We start from the raw sequence: 23,288 nt of genomic DNA on the forward strand, positions 1-23,288 counted from the left end.
TGTACCCCCAAAGATTGGCCGCTGAAGCTACAATTTGTACCCCCAAAGATTGGCCGCTGAAGCTACAATTTGTACCCCCAAAGATTGGCCGCTGAAGCTACAATTTGTACCCCCAAAGATTGGCCGCTGAAGCTACAATTTGTACCCCCAAAGATTGGCCGCTGAAGCTACAATTTGTACCCCCAAAGATTGGCCGCTGAAGCTACAATTTGTACCCCCAAAGATTGACCGCTGAAGCTACAATTTGTATCCCCAAAGATTGGCCGCTGAAGCTACAATTTGTACCCCCAAAGATTGGCCGCTGAAGCTACAATTTGTACCACCAAAGATTGGCCGCTGAAGCTACAATTTGTACCACCAAAGATTGGCCGCTGAAGCTACAATTTGTACCCCCAAAGATTGGCCGCTGAAGCTAGTTTGTACCCCCAAATATTGACCACTAAAAATTAATATATTTATAAATTTTAGTACTAAACCAAGCAATTTAATTCATACATAAGTGTACTAGAAGGTGATATCTGGAACTATATATTTATCGCTAATTGAGTGAAATGGTGCTGTAAATATCGCGTCCCATTCGCTTACTCCCAAAAGTGCTAATAGTTTTGTTGGAAAGTGTAAACTCGTTTATATACGATTAGCGAGCTGAAGTACTTGATGTTTGAGGCAACTTCCTTTTGTAGCGCAAATTCATTTCCCGCTCCTTCGCGCCTGCCCCCTAATTCGTCATTAGATGAGCCACGAAATTGTCACTTCCGTTAGGTGCGTACGCGCTTTCATTCGCCAAACTACGATAGGCTTACCAGCTGCTACTTCACGAACTTGTTGTTAAAAGTTTTATCTCTTAGGCCCCTTTCCAACTCTGATAGTGATCCGTTTGTAATGGCTGTTCGCGGAAGTAAATAAGATACTCTTACGAGATAAGTATCCAACTCGTAGATGTGTCACTGGGCTTGCCCCGGTACCTGCCATTCCTGGAAAAGTCAGGGAATTTGAAAATGAGTCTGAAAGTTAATGTCGGGGAATTTGAAAATTAGTCTGAAAGTTAGGGTAATGTCGGGGAATTTGAAAATTAGTCTGAAAATTAGGGTAAGGTCGGGGAATTTGATAATTAGTCTGAAAATTAGGGTAATGTCGTGGAATTTGAAAATGAGTCTGAAAATTAGGGTAATGTCGGGGAATTTGAAAATGAGTCTGAAATTTAGGGAAATGTCGTGGAATTTGAAAATGAGTCTGAAAGTCAGGGAAATATCAGGGGGAATAATTTTAATCACGAATAAAATCTGAAGTTTGCCAAATTTTGGCATAAAATAAGTCTGAGAAAATCTACGGAAATAGTTAAGGAAAGACCTGAGAAATGGTTGCAAATAGGAAATCCTTACTAAAATATTGGTTAACAATTTTGAAATAAGAAAACTCGGGGAAAATCTAAAAATGGCTAGGGAATCAGTCTATTTTTCCACCAGCACTAGAGGGGTGTACTTACCTGGTCGATCGCGTATCTTATACTTGATAAATTTTAGTTCCACATTATCTTATATAATTAGTGTGCTGTATAAATGAAATAATAAAAAATAACCCGATTTTTCCTATAAGGAATTTGAATTTTTGACTAGGCTCCTTGCGAGAATCTTACTTATCTCTTAAGATAAAAGTAATTTACTTCTGGTGTCACTCTCATCATGTGTAGGATGCTTGATGGCCCCCATTTTAAACGCTTCAATAATAATAGTTGACGGCCAGCAAAGAACCCCTTTTCTAGTCATAACTCGCTGTAGACCGAATTGTCCTCGCTTTGGCGCGAGAGAGTGGCGAGGCGGGGCCCCTCTAAGTAACCTTCGCTTTATATTATACGCGCCTAAGAATCGCGTCCATTGAGTGTCTCGCCCAGTCTAGCCATATTTGGAAGAGACACTTCTTTAACTTCCTTCAATTGTCTCAACTTTCAGTTTTTTTTCTCTTTATTTGGAGGTGGTGAAAGTTTATTCCAAGAAAAATTTAAATTGTCTGGCTCATTGGGTTTAATTGGTCAAAGTTCTGAAATCGACAAAATTGACGAAATTCGTGACAAGGCTTAGTTATGTGTCGTCTGCTACAGGGTTACCACACGTCCGGGAAAAGTCCGAATTTCCAAAATGGCCTAAAATTCGGGGAATTTTAAGCATTTGTAAAAAGTCAGGGAATTATATTTTATCTTGACACTTTTCAAATTTAATTTTACTCTAGATCTATGACAAATTCTAAGCTTATCATTTATTTCCTTGAAATTTTGGCCAATTTTTCAACATTGCAATAACCGTTTTATCTAAATGCCTATTTAAATTAATTAACTTCCGATAAAACTTAAATATAAGCAAAAGATTTTTGGCCTTTAAAAGTCCCGGAAAATCTCTTAAAATGGTAAGGGAATTTGTATCTGAAAATTTTGTTGCAACCCTGGCCTTGTTATATTACGAATCTGCCTTATTCCAATGGTACATGTCTTAAATGCAAATTATTATTACGGTGGCCATATTTTTAGAAATAAAATTTTAATCAGGGTGACCAGACTTTCTATGTTTTCAAAGCCTTCCTATAAATCCCTTAAGTTTAATCTATTTTCCTATAATTTCAACGCTTTCCACTCATAGCGCGTTTTGTACTTATTTTCAAAATTTATTAGGATTTCCCTTAAAAATTATAATTTGGTTTCCAATAATTCGCCTTCCAAATTTCCTATTTCCCCCCATAAAATTTCCTCTGATCACCCTGTTTAATTTCCCATTATAAAAAAATATCGAGACATTTTAACCGAATAATTTTATTTGTTGTTAAAAGCGTTTCTTCCCACACACGACCGGATTTCAAATTTATTCTTTTTTACATTTCACGGTTGAAAGTTTTATATTTTCCGCCATTTTTGTCCCTCGGCGCATTATGCGAGACACGTCTGTTAAGGTGGTCGACATTTTAAGGCGAAGGTCGTCGCTGAAAAAGAAGATAAAGACTTTTTTATCCTCGGCACCGAACTATCGTTTGTGTCCCCGCCCGAGCAATAATTTCTTGGGCGAAATGGTTCTACTTGTCCAATATGAACTGTCAGGATGGGTGGGATGAGTCACGTCACGGCTCCCCTTTAGAAGCACCTCCGATGCGTGGTCCACTGGTCGTTGATCCTTCGATACAATGGCCTCGCCGTACTTATTCTTAACGCTATTAGTTCGTGCAGTCTCTTTTTACAATCCGAGGAGATTGCCGGCCCGTTTTATGGACTACCTGGTTCGCTCCCACGATGCCCGGATTCGAGCTACGCCGGTCATTAACGTTTTAACCATATTGGACATGATGTCGATGGAGATTCAGTTTCTCCTCGTTACCCCCTCCCGCCAGGACAGAGAATTCCCAAAACTGGTTTAACATTCTTTATTCTAACTTATTTTTTTGTTTCCACGGATTTTATTCAAAAGGGAATGATCTTTCAAGAATGTTAGCTTTGTTTCCCGAACGTATTGTACCTTTTTTTGATATGTTTCGTTGTTCTATTGGTGTTTTAGAACAGTACCGTCGTACTAAGAAATCCATTTTTTTCTTAGACTTTACTAATAATGTGGGCCGCTTAGATCATTGATAACTTGGGAATTAATAAGCAGCTGAGCTGAAAGTTTGTGCGGGTTAACGGTATTAGTGTAACAGGGTTGCCACGGTACCTGGAAAACCTGGAATTCCTGGAAAAGTCAGGGAATTTGTCTATGGGTATCAAAATCAGGGAAAAGTCAGGGAATTTTAAAAATCAGGGAAATATCAGGGAATTTAATTTCGGTTTCAAATTGGAAACTTTTAACTAAATATAGGTTAAAAAATACAAAATCTTAGCACAAAATAAGTCAGGGAAAATCTCAGGAGATGGTCAGGGAAAACCTGGAAGGGTCAGGGAATTTGATTGTGAAAAAAGTGTGGCAACCCTGTGTAAGGAGCTGTTGGCATGAAGGACTCGCTACCACCCTCCTACGCGGTATAAGCACTTATATTAATGCAGGGTTGCGGAAATTTCTTTAAAAGTCGGGGGTTTTAATTGGTTTTCAAAGTCAGGGAATTTTTAAAATATAAAAAGTTGGATTTTAAATATGGTTGATAATGGGAAACCTTTACATAAGTATCGGTTAAAAGTTTGACGTAAAATAGGTCAGGGAAAAATCTCTGAAAAACTTGCAACCCTGGCATTAGAGATGCTAGTTGAATCGGACCTAAGGTAGTGCCTTGGTTAATGGGTTAGACTAGCTGGTTCGTGCTAAAAGTCACCACGAAAAGTTAAAATTAAAAATTATTTAAATTGTGGCAATCCCGTTGAAGAAAATAAGTTTTTGCTAGTGTTGAATTATTTCAATTTCTTCACCAAATAATGTGCAAAAATCGAATGGTCGGACATTCGCCAAAAATGTGTACGGGATCACGCTGCATTTTAAGATTTCTGGTTGTATTTAGGATTTCACTTTGGTCCCAGATTTCGAGCAGTGTTCCGAAGTGGAAATTTCCAGGTGGGCGATAGTGTGGAAAATGGTGAAAAATTCCGGCCTGGACAAAAGTTAATTTAGTGGCCAATCTTGCCAAAAGTGACCAATAATTATTTTTACCGCAGATAATTATTAAATATTAAAAAACAGAAATTTCACATTTGGGCTACTTAATAATAATCAGCTAGGCTAATACCCAAGGTACCACCTTAGGCCCAAGTCATCAAGCGACTTTTGAAGCCTTTAATTCAGGTGGCCGGGTTACAACGCGTAGGAGGGTGGTGGCAAGCTCTGCATGCCACGCGAGCCAACAGCTCCCTACACTAACTATTAACGTTAACCTCTACAAGTTAAAGAAAAAATATATATGCATAGGAATGGTCAGATTAATTAATAATTAATTCTAAAATTGTAAGTTCAGTGTAAACTAAGACATTTTTACAATAAACTTCTTAAAAATGTATTTCCAATTACCTTTTTAAACTTTGAAATAGAATTTTTCTTTGTTAGCCACTTTTTACCAATTTTCCACTATTTGCCACTGGCCTGGACTTTCCTCGAAAAAGGTGGCTTTTTAGGAACACTGATATATCGATTTCTCGCCGGATTTCTGGATTTTGAAGAAATCCAGGCTGGATTTTGGATTTCTTTGAATGTCCGACCCCTCGGCAAAAATATTGAGAAATCATCTAACCTTTTGTTATTTATGATAGTCCAGTAACTTCTTCACTTTTAAAAGTTTGCCGTACTCTTTATCTCACGTAGGCTTAAGTTATTTATTTTCTTTTTCGTTGACGATCGGGCCGTCAAATCTGATAATTTAAGGCGCTTGGATCCTATAAACATAAAATAAAAATAAAAATAAAAATTAACGCTCTAGTAAGAATAATAACAAAAATGTACCATTATTCCCAGGCTGGGATGTTTTCTTTTGGCTTGGGATTCCCGGCTTAAGGTTTTCCATCAACGTTGTCATCCTTTCACGTTAAGCAGCCTTCGGAAACGCCCAATCTTAATAAACGTCAAATTTAACGCCACTTTGTTTATCCATTGTTTATCTCGACCCCGAAATCCCAACGCTCTTTGAAAGATAAATTTCCAACTCGAAAAATCCTTTTTACAATAACAGCTTTTTTTTCTTCTATACCGTAATAAGAATTTTTATAACTACAGAAACTATTTATGGTTTAAAACGACGCAGACTTCACCTCGGTGAATGCCTTCCGCGGTATTTTATATATAAAATGACTAAAAAAACCGTTTTAGCGTTGCTCAGCTGGTGGTGGAGAAAACGTTTTCTAAAGAACCCCCCCCCAAAAAAGTTTTATTTTTTCGTCTTGTAAACGTTGTGAAATCCCTATTTGGCAGACGCGGAGCCGCGGATGCCTTAGGGTGAGTCGCCCTATTAGGTGGCTGGGGACCCCGACCTGACCCCTAAGGTTCATTGACATTAAGGGGTCAGGGGCTCGTCCCCAAAGACCCCAACGAGCGAAGGTTATTTTGGGTTGTTTTTCTCGATTCCGCGCTAGCTTGCTTTGCTTAGTTGATTAGACCGTAGCTAAAACGAATTCCGCGTATAATGAAACCCACGTTTCTTATTTTTTGGCGCCTATTTATAACAGTAGTTACTTGTATTCCCTATCTGATTTTGGTGATCCGATACCGTGCTTATTCACTACCGAATACTATCGCTACGCCCTCTTTTGGTTGCCTTCGATAACTAGATAGGTGGCGTATTAGTTTACCGTATTTGCGTTTGGCAGCCAGTAGCGTATGAACATTATCGAAATCCCCCCAAACGCCCTATAATTCCTAGAAAATCCTATATTTTCATAAATGTCCTATAACATATATTTTTAGCAAAATCCCATGAAAGTCTTATAAAATCGTACCAATTTTGATATTTTGCCCATTTCAAATCCAGTTACTCAGTTAAAATGCTAGATTTAGCTCGAGGGGCTAACCACTCTTAGAAAGTCTGTACACCGGATTACGCTTAGATTAGCACTGCCAAAGGCAGTGACTTCAAAGATTACGCGTAGTCCCATAAGTACAGTCAAAGGTACGGCTCTGTACACCGATTACGCGGAGTGATCAGCCCCTCGATTTAGCTATAGGATAAATTTCTATACGGTCATTCTAATCTATACTTCGGTTATTGTACTAGTATATTTTGTGATAAAATGATTAGTTTTTATTTTTAAGTGTTTCAGCCTACTTGGTACTTCCAGGGGCTGTTAGGCCACACTTTGAAGCTCTCTGGCGCTCTTTTAACTCATCGTAGGAAAAATGGGGAAAAACAGGCATACTTCTCAACTCCTTAAAATTTTTGCTTAACTTTTTTAAACACCCTCAGGTATATATCAATTAATCGGTTATAAATACATTAACGAAGTTTCTAAAATTATTACACCAGAGGAAAAGTACTGTTTATATAAGTAATATCATACATTAAGTATGTCAATTAGGAAAAATTGACAGAATGATTGCACAATCTAGGTTAGAGTTCTCTAAATATTCACAAGGCGAAATAAACTTTAAGTCTAAGTCGTAGCTTATTGATGTCAGTATCGTAAAAAGGTTCGATCAGAAAATTAGCAATAAAACCATAATTATCATACTTATTGTTACGTTACTTATGGTACGTAATATAAAAAAGCGGTTTCATTTTAATCGCTCAAACTTCTGCTAAAACTTTCCCTCAACGCGCCACTAGCGTCATCTCGTGGCGAGACCGAGAAACTCCGTACCAACTTGTCCTTCTCTATCCGAATTTTACTATAAAGGAGTAGTTTTCACTAGAAATTGTATTAAAATGTCGGGGTAAAAATGCAATCAAATAACCTTTGACTCTGGAGATGCGGACGTCACGTAAAAGAACTTAAATCTCTTTGATTTTGCAATATTTTATCCGGGCGGTAATTGTTTCAAATTTTACTTAATTAAAATAAAACGGGAAACAATTCACGGAATTCGGTCTTTTTAGCGAGTTCTTTCGCATCGCTATGGAGGGCAATGAAATTTAATTTTATCCTCGTATTGCGGAAACAGAAGCGAGACAGTTGAGAACCGCTCGGTTTTAAATCTCCATAAAAACCCGAAAATGGTCTCTTGGCAGCCACCGGCGAAAGGCATTTTTACTTAAATAATTTAAATCTTACCGGGGGAACTATGCCCACCAGTTTTACTTGTTTTTTATTTGTTATTTACCTCTGTGCTAAAATGTAGTAATTCGAAAATAATGAATTTTGTCGTTACCCGAGTTTAACAGGGTTCATATTAACCTGGAAATATCAGGGAATTTATTGTCGACCGAAAAGCATGGGAAATTAATTTTTTTGTTTAAAATCAGGGAAATTTGTAGAGCCGTTATTACTGGAAATGACTACGTTTACTTGAATACAGTTTTAGAGCTAAAAATGTAATAACTTTAATTTTTGTAAATCTGGTTTAACTTAAGTTATTTTAGAAAAAGATAGTTAAATAATTAATTTTAATTAGCATCACATTAAATTTTATTGTTGAACTGACCGAATCAATTTATTAGCAAATTAGACATTAATTGCATAAAAATGAATTCGCTTTAAAAATTCAATTAATTTTTTTTAAATATTTATTGAGCCATGAATAAATTTCTTAGAGCGGAAATGACCCTTTGAAGATGATTGTAGAAGTGGAATTGGACTATAAAACGTCGCAAATTTCTATAGAATCTTTTAAAGGCCGACTACATAAATCTTCGGTTTACTCTGTCCAGTAGGCTGACTGCATGGCTCACGTGTATTGCAGTAACCCTACTTCCAGTGAAATACAGAGTAATCCGAAGATTTATGTAGCCGGCCTTTAATATGATTCAGTTTTCCTTTTTTGGGTTTTTCTTGTCTTATAGCAAATAGACGCCTAAATAAAACCTGTTCAGCAATTGCCCAGAAGTAATAATACAGAGCCAGGACATTCTTGCAAAAGCGTTATATTTTATTATAGAAGGGCTCGTTCAATTTCGCACGGGGAATTTGAAAATGTTTCCTAAAGGTCCGGGAATTTGAAAATGATTCTCAATGGTCAGTGAATAGTCAGCGAATTTTAAAATGGTCCCAAAAAGTAAGGGAATTTTAAAATGGTCCCAAAAAGTAAGGGAATTTTAAAATGGTCCCAAAAAGTAAGGGAATTTTAAAATGGTCCCAAAAAAATCAGGGAAATAAATTTTTGAAAGATGTATTAAAAATACATAATCAACATTTTACCTCAAATCATTAATTTATTCTACAAAAATGGCTAAGGAAAATTTGGAAATTTGGTCAGGGAAAACCTGGAAAAATCAGAGAATTTAATTCCGGAAATTTTGTACGAACCCTGTTCTATGATTACCATTTATTTTCTTGAAAGTTTAGCTAATTTTTTCAACATTGCAATAGCCTTTTTACTTAAATTTATTAACTTCTAATTAAATTTTTGGCCTTAAAAAGTCAGGGTAAATCTTATAAAATGTTCAGGGAATTTTAATCTAAAAATTGTAGAGACCCTGTTTATTATCCCCTTTTTGCCATTTTTGCCACTGGACTGAACTTGGATTAAATTAAATGTGCTTTTGATAACTCTGCTAGACTTACCATTTAATTTTCTTAAACGTAAGAGCTTTTCCCAAAAGTCTCGTTACTTGACGTCTTCCCGAGATGCGAAAGACCGGGTTGAAGACGTCAAAAATAAACTAGTATTGACGACGTCCGGATGGTTTTGTGGTTTGATTGAGCGTCTTGCGTAATGTTCCTTTTCAACGGACCATTTCCTGGTGGCGTGCTTCTGAATCTCTTCGTCTTGTTTCATTAAATTCTATCGTACATAGTCCGACATTTGATAATGGCCTTGAATTTCCTGCAGCTCAAAAATGACACCCCCCCCCCCGTCCTTAAGGGCGTTAACTGTCTGTCGAGACATCAGCGTGAGACTTGGGGTTTGAACTTCCGCGAAATTAGCGTTAGTGAATAGTGATACCTGCCACCCGTACCTGTGTGACCAATTAAGATAATTATACTAAGACTGCCCAAAATTTCCCAAAGTCCTCAATTTTTTGTAATATAAAATGAAAATCTATTTCGAAACTTTATATTGGGAGACCGGTGGTGGGTCGACTCTTCTGCGGAAAATCGACCCAAGAACCTTTGATAGCGACCTCTATCTTTCGATCGAAACTTAACTGCTTCGTATTGATCGTTTTGTAAATATAAATTTGTAATGTAGGTCGACCTTTATTTATTGTGGGATTTCCTCTACCATATTTTTTGTGAAAAAAAAAACATTTATATTAACTATAGAAATACCTTAGTAGGACATTTTACTTAAAGGCCGACTACATAAATCTTCGGTTTACCCTTTCTTTCGCTGGAAGTAGGCTGACTGCATGGCACACGTGTATTGCCGTAAGCCTACTTCCAGTGAAAGTCAGAGTAAACCGAAGATTTATGTAGTCGGCCTTTAAGGTATTTGTCTTGGAATAACTTTAGACATAGACTAAGGAAGGTCTATGCTTTAGACAAGGCTCCCGCCAGGTCCATAAAATACCTATTTTTCATCAAAGTCCCTAAAGTAACCTATTTTCATGTAATCCAACATAATCTTAAAATATGTGTAAACATCTGCTCAAGGACAGTTTACAAAATAATCAAAGATGAGGATTAATGATAAAATACTTCGAACGTAGTACACAAGGTGGCGCCACAAACCTAGAAAAATGATTAAATCCTAGGATGGAGTTTTGGAATTTAGTTCAAATAAAGAACTTTTGGTTATACATTGATACCTATTTGGTTACTTTTATCAAGTCCCCTAATTTAATTCTAAGTTTAGAAGATTTCGTTTTAGAATACCTTTAGAGCAACTAAATTGTTTAGAATAATGGGCTATTGTCATAAGTTAAAGTAAAATGTCAAGTATGATAATTAGTAAAAATTATACCGGAACTAATTTTCAGAGTTATTGCGCCATCTAGGTTTAGTTCTCGGCACAGACCGCTGCCTATTGTATACATATGCTCAAGCTAAAATATACTTCTACCAAGGGCGAAAATAAACTACTAAGTTGGGTTGCAAGTCCAAGTCGGATCTGGGCTAGCGTCAGTTCCTAAAAAAGGTTCAGTCAGAAAATGAGCATTCAAATAATGCCATCCTTAATTGTTACGTTACTTATTCTAGTAGCTATAGAAACCCTTTAGAATCAGTTTCTATGAAGGTATTTCTTTAGAAATATAAATCTAATACTCTAAAGCAGCGGTTCCCAAAAGGTGTTCCACGGAACCCTAGGGTTCCGCGGAAGGATCACAGGGGTTCAGAGAATTCGCAGCGCGGCCATCTTTGTTTCTGTCAAGAGTCTTTTAAGATAAGTAAAAAAATTAGTTGGGGTTCCACCAGAATTAGGTGGATAATTTAGGGTTCCATAGCAAAATAAATTTGGGAACCGCTGCTCTAAAGACTAGTGCCCATAGAATCTCTAAAATAATACTGAAAATTGTCCGCGTTTTTTTTATAAATATCGAAATATAATCTATCGAGCGGGGATATTTCGTGGTATCTATCGAGCGGGGATATTTCGTGGTATCTATCGAGCGGGGATATTTCGTGGTATCTATCGAGCGGGGATATTTCGTGGTATCTATCGAGCGGGGATATTTGGTTGTATCTATCGAGCGTGGAGCATAAACATTGGATTTTAAAAGATCGCATTATTTACTGCCCGACTTTCATACATACATACATACATACATACATAAAATTGATTACCCAACTGCACGCTTTTAAAAGGCCACTTTATTTTCTAAAGTGTGTCCAATGACAAGAGCGTGGTGGTAGTAAGTGGTGGTGGGGTTGACGACGCTCAATTTGAACGCAGCCCAATCCGCTTTGAAAACGGGGAGGCACGCAGTTTTGACAGCGTCCGGTGGCGCTCTTAATCAACAACAAGAGACGACAGTGCTGTCACTTTTCTTCTCTTTAGCCTCCTGCTTTTTGGTGGACCGGTTTGCGTGTTTCTCTTAATGAGGTTACGGCGCCTTCAACCTCTTCCCGTTGTCCGTCACAACAATCTCTCATTTAAGCAAGTGTCTCGCGTTTTGGAGGTGTAAAATAAAAAGAAATTTTGTTAAATTAAGTTGACAGTGTTTCCATGTCATGTATTAACGCAAGAACGTATTTAAGTTTCTAAGAACGTACCTAGCACGAGTCAAACTCTCCATTTACCCAATTCTATAACGCCATCTAGTATCGTTTGTAAGAACATTTTATACTTCGAATAAACTTGTTAGTTAAAGGGGGGTATAACCTCGGGTATTTGGTTTGGAACACCAACGTTTGCAGCTCTGGCCGCTCTTGCTTTTGGCTTTAAAAATATTTGGCGCCACTGTACAGGGAAATTTGAAAAATTGCAGGAGTGTTCCATAAAGATTATTTTGTAGGTTATATTCCCTTTAATGTAGTTAGTGCAGGGTGACCAAACTTACTATATTTTATAATTTTTTTCCAATATTTCGATTGTCTTCCTATAACTTCCTATAATTTGAAATTTTCTTATTTTTATATATTTCGCGCTTTGATTTAAATAGTTTTAAAATTCGATAGAAGGCGTTCAAAAACAGCCAGCTTTTACTAAAGCACTAATTTCATTGACCTTTACGGCTGGCTAGCGTTTTAACAGGGTTGCCACACTTCAAGGAAAGGTCCGAGAAATTAAAAATGGGCCTGAAAGGTCAGGCAATTTGAAGAATTTGTAAAAAGTCGGGGAACTCAATTTTATCTGAACACTTTTTGAAGGTAATTTTACTCTAGGTCTATGACAAATTCTATGTTTATCATTTATTACCTGGAAACTTTGGCTAATTTTTTCAACATTTTAATAACTTTTTACTGAAATTAGTCAATTTACTTTTATCAGAAGTTAATAAATTTAAAGTATCAAATAAAAATTTTGGCGTATAAAGTCATTGAAAATCACTTCAAATGGTCAGGGAAAACAGGGAATTTGAATCTGAAAATTTGGTGGCAACCCTGTTTAAAATGGATCCGTAATATTACTTAAATACGTATATCTAGTTACAAATTGTGAATTTTATTTTGGCCTGACTAATACTACTTTGAGTAGACGCGTCCGTTCTTTTTAACCTCAAAACGTTCTTGAACATTTTGATAAATTAAGTCGACCGCGTTCCTACGTACATGATTTCACCCCTTCATCCTGGTTGATCAACTGGATCCCAACTGACTTTCAATCGTAGCAAAATTAATTCGTGTCTAGTCTCAGCTCATTGTCCGGTTCAATTCGAGAAAATTATTCCATAGTCATCTTAGTTCAAATTTCACGCTCTATCGACTTGGAACCAAGATTTGGGTTTTGTTTTATCATCATTGTGATAAGGTACTTTCGCGAACGTATTTAGGGTATTGAGAATTTGAAGGCTGACTACTGGGTATGAAACAGTAGCGACATCCTTCGGGGGACTTTTTCTTTGAATAATTTTATTGACGATATAATTAAACTACTTAATGAAGTTTAAAATTAAGTCGTTCAATTAAAGTTGCATGATCTAATTTCAAAGTTAAATTATAACGTTTTGTAATTACATATACTAGAAGTAATATAATAACAATAAGTAGGGCACTTGGCTATTGTTTTAATGCTATTTTTCGGAGTAAAATTTTTCCGAGGTCATTTTTATCTTTAATTTTTTAACGTGGCAGCTAGGGGCAACAAAAACAGCACCCCACACAATGAGAACGCAACCAGTCAAAAGTCATGTATTTTCTTGCGTACATTTTTCATTGGTTAGACGCTTTAGCGCCTGCTGCCGTCGGAAGGGGAAAATTCGGAAATTGTCTTCTCCCCCGCCAGTAAAAGGTTCGTCCAATGAAATTTGTTGGCTTGTTTAAAGGCTGGCTGCGTTCTCCTTGTGTTAGTTGCTCCTAGGTTGCAATAAGTTTTTTTTCTTAAATTAATAGAACCTTTGTATTAAAAAAAATAATTGAAGTAAAATTGGGCAACTTCTGATTAAAGTATAATAAGTAAAAATGTTCCAATTTGTCTTTAAGGGTATTGGAAAACTGAATAAAAAATACGAAAATGTCTAACGAATTTTTTTTTGACAGTGTGTGTAACTTACAGTCAAGATGCGACTTACGGTCAAGATGCGAAAGTGTTCATCGAACCCGTTCAACCGACGATATCGAAGCCAGCGGGCTCCCCGCTGGTGCTGTCGTGTATCGGCGAAGCTACGGATGTCAAATTATTCGAAGACATGAAATGGACGGGCCCCGAAGGAGATATTCCGACCGGTGACGCCGCGGACATTTCATCCATCCAACAAACACCATATCGCTATTTACTTATTTTCCAAAACCCGACACCGGAAGCCACCGGAAAATACAGTTGTTCCGCGATGTACGGAGACACGTACAAGTTGGTAGATGATGTTAATATTACTTTTTATCGTAAGTAGTCGACAATTATTACGCTTGCCGTTAATGAGGGGAAAACGTAAGGAGTCGTAAAGTATTATCACCATGATGCTGGAGTTTTATAAGGCTCATATTTTCGCGTTTGATGACCTTAAATAGCCACATAATCATTTGAATTTTAAGGGACACACCGGCGTTTTAATTTAACCAGTTTCCCGCGCTTTTTTCCAGAATATGATTGATCGTATCTGCTACCACCAATAATTGTTTCAAACGCCTGTGTGGCCCTTTAAGGTACCTCGTGGTAGAATATATAACCAATACTATTCTGGAATATTTCCAGCCCTATTTCTAGAAAATACTAGTTAAACAATTTTGTGGACCTTGAAAACCTCAGACATTCATGTCTTACCACGTGAAAAAGGCAGTGTCAGCCCCTAATTTTGACAGCCTCTATTATCTGGCTAGTGCTTTTTGACGTCATCACACTTAGTGTTCGTACGGGGACCCCGACCTCGACCCCGACTGTCGCAAACTAAGTCGGGGTTTTCCATTTTTCGGGGTTATGTTTTTGTAGTGTAATTTTAAATTTTCGCGCCAACGCACCCCGCTAAAATCCTAAAAATATATAAAATATATAGATTCCTTTTCTCCCTTTTTTCGTGGGCGACAATAGAATGATCCGAATGACCTTCGGCTGATGCCGCTGAAGTAATTCTCGCTCGACGCTTAACTCCGACTTGAGTAGCTTTTTTAAATTTTAGTTTACTTTCATAATTTCCGTTGTTTCGGGCTCTCTCAGTCTCAGCTAAGGAGTTACAACGTTTGTAAATAACTTGTGAATTTATGAAACAACTTACTTAAACAATTGCCTAAGCTATAGACCTCTAGGCTCAGTAAAATTGGGTTATTTTTATAATTTTTCTATTCATAATAAACTCAAAGAATTTTCCATCCCCGACCCCGACTTGTTTTTCGCGGGGTTAGACCCACCCCGACCCCGACCCCGACTTTATTTTGTCCCCGTACGAACACTAATCACACTGCTAAACAGGCAAAACCCATTTTTGTTAAACTGCATTCCCAGCTAGCATTAAACGTTTCTTACATTTTCTCCATGGTGCTAACAGACTATTTTCGCATGCGATTAATAATGGTATGTTGCTGCGTTTGCTTTTTCTAGATGGTATAACGTTCGAGGAATGCCCAGAGAGTCAAGCGGTAGTTGTCAATAAACAAGGAAGAATTAGGTGTCGAGTGAATGCCAACCCGGCTGCACAGCTGACGTGGTTGAGAAACGGTGTTCCGATTGACCACGAGCGATACGCCACAGAGACTCATGGACTGGTCATTCCCGAAGTTAACGAGGGGGACAGCGGCACTTTCGAAGTTCGAGCCATCATTTCCAGCACCGGTGACATCCAAACAAGACGAATCAGCGTCGAAGTCCACGTCCCGCCGCAAATCAACAACTTCGAGGAAAAGTATCAGTTCATTGAAGGAGACAGAGTGCAATTGATTTGTCAAGCCACTGGTTTTCCAGCTCCCAAATTCTATTGGACTAATCAGGTAAATACATTGGCGTCAAATTATTTGCTTACTTTGGGGTGTGCAATTTTCAAAGATTTATCTGCTTACACTAAAACTTTTGGTAGTAACTTTTTGTGTAAAACATGGTTTTGATTAAAATGTAAATGTGAAAAGAAATGGCCACTGACTTGTCTGAATTGTGGTCAATATAATTATAATCGGCTAACATCATCTTTGAAAATCTCTTTGCACTACACCAAATAAGCGAATAATTTCCATCTATTTAAGGTTATTTAGAAAAAATAAATATCCATTCAATTTAACATTTTTCTTGTAGCAACAACAAAATTTGAGTTCAGTGGAAGGCTACCTTGTCAATTCCGATACGGGAGTTTTAACTATTCAGAAAGTAGTTAGCGCCGACACTGGCACGTTTAAGTGCCTTGCTATGAACAGTGCTGACACAGATGCCAAGGAAGCTTTTGTATCTGTGATTGGTAAGATTTTACACAACCACTGGTGACCATGCCAAAACTACCAGCTAATATTGCTTTTTCCACTTAATTTAAAGTGAAACCGGAAGTGAGAGATTTCCAAAATGCCACAGTTATTCAAGGCAGAGACATTGCTATGAGGTGCCGTGTTTCTGGAGATCCAAAACCACACGTTACTATTAGGAAAGATGGCGTGCACAAGCCTTTTGATAATACGGTAAATATTAAATTACTTTTCCAGTTTCTCTCGAATTTCAATATATTAAAATGTTACTTTTAAATGTTAGGAGGACCGTTTCATTGTTGAAACTCTTACGGAAAATAACGAGGAGGTTTTAGTCTTAACCATCCAGTCTGTAATGAGGAGTGATGATGGACTTTATTACTGTAACGGCCAAAATAATGGTGGACAAGTAGAGAGGGTGGGACACTTACAAGTTGAATGTAAGTCTGATTTTAAATCCAATGAAATAGAAGAACCCAAGTTATCAAAATGTTACTGGGATAATTTTTCTTTAATTTCCTTTAATTCCTTTTTTTAAAATCTCTCGCATCTTTACTTGGAAATGTATGCTATCTGAGCTTCTAAAGTGAATTGCATTTATCATTTATAAACAATCTACAGAGGTTCAATTGCTGGTCATTAGATGGCATTAGTCATCTGCTATTGTTTAAGCTTTTCTATTTGTAAATAAGAGCACTCACACGACAAGATCACGCGTCTTAGACTTTATGTTCAAACTCACGAGCAGTTATTTTTAATAATAGATTTTGTCTTTAAAATAATTTGAATTTTTGTCAAATCTTTTGTTTAATTAAATAGAATATTTTTAACTTTATTGTATTTTAGACCCTCCAGAAATGTCTTTAACAACGACCCATTCTAAGAAGGCATGGAAAAATCACCCAGTCAATTTGACCTGTATTGTCGAAGCCATTCCCAATGCCTCCATCACATGGTCTTTTAGAGGACAACCAATTATAAACACTGAAATTTATCATGTCTACGGAGATGTCTCGTACAGTAATCTACTGGTTAAACCGTCAACGGAAATTACCGGCGGCACAAATGTTTATGGACGCTACCGATGCGATGCTAAAAATCAACATGGAAACAACTCAGTCGAAATAGAACTTAGCGAAGCTAGTAAGTTGACATTTAATTTAATAAAGGTGTGCAAAATTTTTAAAAACCTCAAATACTTTCATCATGTACCAAAAGCAAAATTTGTTTGGATCGAATAGTGCTTGAAAAAGACTGTTTTTACTAAGCAAATAATTAGTGTAGAAACTATTACTCATTTTTAGAGTTTTGTCCTCTAATATTAAACCAAAAACCGATGGGTAGATGCAATGCAACTTAAGAATTTTTTACTATTTGTTAATTCGTGTTTGGTTTTTAAAGCTTTATCTTTTCATTGCCAACCTACATTTTAAACCCTATAATATTTAATGTAACTATTTTTTATTTTTAAATTAAAACCTTGAAAAATTATTTGATATTAGGTTTGATCACCCAATAATGGTATTTGCACAACCTGTGAAATCTTGATTAACTCGAAAAAATTAGACACATAATTATTTTAATTGCTTTTAACCAGGGGAACCTGGCAGATTACAACAATACAGCATAGACCACGTGACAGCCACTACGATAACGTTCAAACTGAAAGGTCCTCAGGATGATGGTGGACTGACCATCCGGGAATACGTTGTAGAATTCCGCGAGGAAGAGGCAGACGAGACAGCCTTTGAGACGAAAGAGTGGATCGATGGCGCGCCTTACATCTTGGAAAACTTGAAACCCCGCACCAAGTACTTCTTTCGGTTTGCTGCCAAGAATGACGCCGGCATCGGCCGATTCAGTGATGATCTAGAGAAAATGACGTCATCAGAGTCGAGCCCAGAGACCCCCATATTCACTATTCCATCTGGAACCAACGTCAGCAGATTCCCGGACAGCTTCCAAGTGCGATGGGGTGTTCCTCAAGACAATGGACGCAAAATCGAATACTTTGAACTTCGATTCTTTGAGGTAACTGTTGGCCTTTACTGTAATTTAACCAGTTCCTATTTTGTGGAGTGTGGTTTTCTTGTGATATTAGTAAACTATTACTGGATCTCTTATTATTTCCGATTCACTTCGGTAATTAAAGGGGTCATTTTACTGACCTCTGAGTCTGGGAAAACAAAACTGATTTGTCTTTTTACAGATTGATTTTGAAGGCAATGAATACCGACAAGTTGGCAATGCGCAAAAAGTGGAAATCCGCAACTGGGAGACCTCACCCAGGCACAACATCACTTTCCTCAAACCCAACACTCATTATAAAATTGAATTGAGAGCCAAGAACGAAATTGGATACAGTCAGCCAGCTTCCATGGCTTTCAAGACTTCCCCAGGTAAGACCAAGTTCCTATCAATCTAAATGCGTTGCGATAGTTAGGCCCCATGGTCGCTGATAGTGCGATAAAATGTTTTAAAATTAAAAACCAAATTGCTTCCACGAATACTCTCATATATGTCTATAAGATTTTTCGGTAAGTATGGCACTTCCTATACTTTAAATGTTCAGCGAGACATATTTACTCTAAGACAACCTTGCTCGAATGCTTTGCATAGGTTTTTTTCTATTACTGATGTCAGTAATGTATTACTAAAATATTTTGTAGTTATGAACTGTAACTTATAGACTTATGATGGTATTAAAAATAGGCCTTGAAACTTCTGAGATGACAGACCCGGTCGTTTGGGTTTCATTTGAATTTTAACCAAATTAATATGCTGGGAGAATTGTCTAGAAATCTAATTTTATCCTCTCATTACCCTCTTGTCGCTTCTGCTATCTTAACAAATTCACATCACTAACCATTTATGTGTGTCTGTGTTTTTTCTTTTAATATGCACTAAACGTATTAACTCCGTTCACTAAAAATTCCTTTTTGAGTTGTTAAAATTATACTAAACCAATCCTAAAATAAATGAAAAAATAACATTGTTTCTCTCTCTGTATCCATCATTCTAACAAAGTCTTTGTTTCTAGATCCCAGCAAAGTGTCTCAGAGCTTCCCACCGTTTGGCTTCCCCGGTATATTTTAACAATTCCGATCCTCGTAACAATTACAAAAAAAAAAACATAAAATGACTGCGATATATAGAAAATAGTTCCTTTTATAGATAGTTAATATAACTAGAGTGCATGTGAACTGACTAGTCCCTCCACCAACAGTGTACCCCATTTCCTCCTCCTTTAGCAAAACTATAAATCCCAAATTTCCCGGATTGACTATAAAGAATGATTTAGATAACGCATGGTCTGTCACTTAGCGTTGTTCGAAAATGGTATTTTTAATACTATTTTTTAGAAAAGTAATTTTTTTTTAAACCGGGAGTATATAATATTCTTTTTTGAGAGAAGCATCCGTTTTTGGTATAAATTTGAAACTTGTACCTCCTCGACTTTTTCCTTATTACATGGGGTTGACTGATTTAAATCTTGTTTTTTTTTTACAATCATTGATTTAAATCGCACACTATATTTCAATGGAGGATAAAAATTGGCTCTTAAAAAATTAAAATAAATCTGAGAAAACTAATATATTTAATAGTAATTAAATTTAATTAAGATTTAATTTAATTCAAGATTAGCTAACTGATTAAGGTAAAATATCCGTTCATTATGCAGGAAAAGAGCCATTAGATAAAAATCAATAAATAGTTTATTTTCTAAATTAAGAAGTGGTCTTGCCCAACTTGTTGAAATGTTGCTCTTATGTCACAAGACGCAGCTTTATTAGTATATTCTTCCCACGATCAATTTACTCGAGCGCTAGAAAAACCCATACTACTCCTAACTGTAGCGTGCATTGGTAGACTTTTCAAAGTAAGAGCCACATTAAAACAATAAGGCCAAGTTACTTTATAAAAAAAAGTATTTGATAACATCAAAAAATTATTTAAATCAAAACATTTATTGAAAAGTGCCAGCCCTAGCTACAACAAATTATAAATTAACACTGTGTAGGTATATTTACATTTATTAACCGTATTTAGAAAAAGCAGTGTGAGTCTTGGAAGGTACGTGCGACAAGTAACAAATTACATTAGCAGTACACGAATACTTCTCTCCAAAAGATATTACATACTGCTAAAACTTAAATTTTTTGGGTCCGAATATATCAATTTTATAAATCTTTGTTTTTGGGTAAAGGCTCGGCAGTTGAAGAGCAGAAAATTGACGAAACGGGTAGTAATTTGACGACGGCTGCTATGGTCGCCATCATTATTGTGGTTGTTCTGGTCATTTTGGCTCTCTTGGACGCCACTTGCTACCTGCGATATCAGTGTGGAGTCTTCTACTGCCTCAGAGGCGCTGTTTGCGGCAGGTCTGCCTCTTCAGAAAAGGTTAAAGACGGCACGATAGAAGATGGTGGAAAAGGGTGAATACTTTATTTCCAATTGATTTAAACTTTTGAGGGATCAGTTTCGCTTTTAGTTGACATCTTAAAACGTACGTAGTTAGTCTTTGCAATTTTAGTACTATTAATCCTTACGGAAGTAGACTTCCAAATATTTTTGTCAGTTATGGTTGCAATAGGAGTCATATTTATCTTTCGCTTTCATTTTGGAATCAAATCAGCTTTTGATATTATCGCGTTCTTTCGGATGGGTAATATTGAGAACTTATTTGGGTTACTGAGAATGTAAGCGTCGACCTGTTTACAAAAGCAAGAAAGTAATACCTAGGTCTTGACTTAAATTCGCAATTCAAATTGAATTAACGCTGTCAGGAACTGTTTTAAAATATTTATGATAATTGAGAATCTACCCATTATTTTACTTTTAATAACTTAATAAAAATATAATTATAAAAGTCTTGTCAACAAAAAAGTTGAATGTTCTTGGTAAGGATACTAGATAGTACAATACAATTGGGAACAGTAGAGAGTTTACGTCTGGGAGAGGGAGGAGCTTAGGTACAGCCAAACATTCTCTGTAACATGAATACGTTCTTGGTAATAATTTAGAATTAAGCGCCCTTTTTTTCTTCCCCTCTCCCCTTAACCTACCCACCTCTACTGGCACCATACGACCTTCTTTCCCTTTGATACATATACTCAGTGAGAAGGACGGCCAAGCAGCCAATAATGGCCAACTGAAATCAGATTCTATTCAAACTCCTGATAATTTAATAGAGTAAGATTTATTTCAAGATCACGTCAATATCAATCCCCACTTCCACACCTTAACTGCTTCCCGAATCCAATTTTATTCAGTTTTTACTCCATGCATTGGTTTTTTCACCAATTAAACCTAGATTTTGAGCTTGGAATTTTTCAATACAGGCGTTCAATTGACACTGGTACCCTCTTTTGGTACCGGAAGGTCTGTACTATGTGTGATATAGTTAAATTTTACGTTAAATAAATCTAAAACACCACCAAGAAGAACAACTTATTTTTTTTGCCGAGATGGTACTCGTGTCAATTGTGAACGCGTGTATTTTGCAACCTTAATTTTTTCCCTTTAAAACCTTAAATGAAATTTTGAATCCCATGTTTTTATGGGCATGGCAATTGTTTTGCATGCTATTCCAGAGTCATAATTTAAATCATTATGGTATTTTGAATATGATTTTATTTATAACTTACACTGTTAGTTCAGCTTAAGGTGGAAAGGTAATATTTCCTTGGTCTTAGAATAGTTTTAGTACCAAGAGTTTTTAATTTACCCTATAAAGTTAATTTACAGGTATAGAGAACATTCTTCTAGTGCCTCAAATAGTTTTTACAAACTTTCATTTTGATTTCGCAGTCTCCAATGAGCACAATTTTGTGTCAAAAAATTTATGGCTAGTGTTACTAAAACCTAACTAATATTTACAAATTTTAAAATATTTTCCATTCTGAATTATTTTTGGCAAAATATTTGTTTCACGCAAGTAACCAGTAAAAATACTTATGTCAAAATTTATTTCTGCAAACCTCTAACTGGCTTTATCTTGAGATATCATCAACTAACCATCTAAAATTGACGAAAAACTATTTTAAGTACTAGAGGAATTTATCAATGCTCTATTTCGAGTACTAATGTCTTGGAACTAGAAACTAGAAAACATTTCTAGAAGAAATGACTTTGTTCACACTATTTTTAGTCCCCTCGCGCTCTACAGTAAGCTGCTCCCTCATACACCCAATCAAATCAGCCAATTATCTCAGGGTGACCACACTAACTATATTTTATAATTTTAACTATATAACTATAATTTGACCTTTTACTAAAACACTAATATCATTGACTTTTTAGCTGGCTGGTGTTTTAATGAAAATATAATATTACCTTGATATGTACATCTATCAGAGCCCCCAGAGATCTTAAAATTCCTATCAAATCCTATTTTTACAATTGTCCTATAACGTCTTATATTTTTAGCAAAATCCCCTCCAAATCCTTTAATTTGGATATTATGCCCAGTAATGCCCTTTCAAATCCTATATAGTAATTCTAGTCTATACTTTTGTTGTTGTTAACATGGTTAGTTACTAGTAAATTGTAATAAAAAAGGTTAGTTTCTCATTTTTAAGTTGAAATCAAATATTTATTTAACTAATAATAGATTTTGTATTTAAATGCATAGTTAGTAAATGAAATAGCATATATAGTCCTCTAAAATCCTATACTTTTGAAGAAATAGCCCTATAAAATCCTATAATTTTGAAAAAAAAGTCATATGAACTCTTATATTTTAAGAAATATAATCCTATTTTCCTATAAATAAAATAGATTTGAGTGTGGCCCTTGATCTAATCAGTCTGTGATGTTTTCATATTAAATGCAATATTACACATAAGCCAAAGTTTCTTTTAAATAATCTTTATTACTATAATTTCCTATAAATTCACTTGAGCCTTCTTATAATTTCTTATATTTACCTAAAAATTACAATTTCCTCTAAAATGACTGAATTTCTGTTTTTGCTTTAAAAAATTGGATGGTTTCCTGTGGTCACCCTGGTATCTTCCAACGCTATTGAAGCACGCTCCACGATACCCTAAATATAAATAAATAATACCCTTCCACCTCAAAGGGGCAGTTTGGAAAGAGGTTCCTTTTTGATATTTTGCTTTTCTAAATCGTATTGGCGGGGGTTTTGGGAATATTTTTTTTGCAAAGCTTGGTTGTCAATTTCCGACCACCATATTATAATAACATTGTGTTCATTTTGTTTTAATCATTTCTCCCTCGCCCTTTTTTTGACTTGAAATGAAACCTACTTTTGACCTTGCCATGGTGCTGAGCTCACATTCATATTATACAGATACAATTATCTATTTGT

General features: G+C 36.1%; 1 protein-coding gene across 7 annotated transcripts in view; it reads left to right on the plus strand.

The window, feature by feature from the left end:
* LOC149931693 (fasciclin-2-like) overlaps window positions 1–23,288 on the plus strand; it is a 53,738-nt gene that overhangs the window by 25,540 nt on the left and 4,910 nt on the right. For 4 of the 7 annotated variants that reach the window (XM_090156479.1, XM_090156481.1, XM_090156482.1 and 1 more), the window contains exons 2-10: window positions 13,619–13,960; window positions 15,111–15,496; window positions 15,795–15,954; window positions 16,029–16,168; window positions 16,239–16,395; window positions 16,802–17,098; window positions 17,553–17,986; window positions 18,165–18,354; window positions 20,163–20,391. In XM_090156479.1, coding sequence (XP_090012605.1) covers window positions 13,619–13,960; window positions 15,111–15,496; window positions 15,795–15,954; window positions 16,029–16,168; window positions 16,239–16,395; window positions 16,802–17,098; window positions 17,553–17,986; window positions 18,165–18,354; window positions 20,163–20,391 — 2,335 coding nt within the window. Of the gene's footprint in view, window positions 1–13,618; window positions 13,961–15,110; window positions 15,497–15,794; window positions 15,955–16,028; window positions 16,169–16,238; window positions 16,396–16,801; window positions 17,099–17,552; window positions 17,987–18,164; window positions 18,355–18,995; window positions 19,067–20,162; window positions 20,392–21,073; window positions 21,149–23,288 lie in introns of those variants that run through there. The other 3 variants (XM_090156478.1, XM_090156480.1, XM_090156484.1) reach the window with 2 other exon arrangements.

The sequence above is a fragment of the Leiobunum rupestre genome, chromosome 8 (genome assembly GCF_980474605.1).
Source record: "Leiobunum rupestre chromosome 8, qqLeiRupe1.1.hap1, whole genome shotgun sequence".
NCBI classification, from domain to species: domain Eukaryota; kingdom Metazoa; phylum Arthropoda; class Arachnida; order Opiliones; family Sclerosomatidae; genus Leiobunum; species Leiobunum rupestre.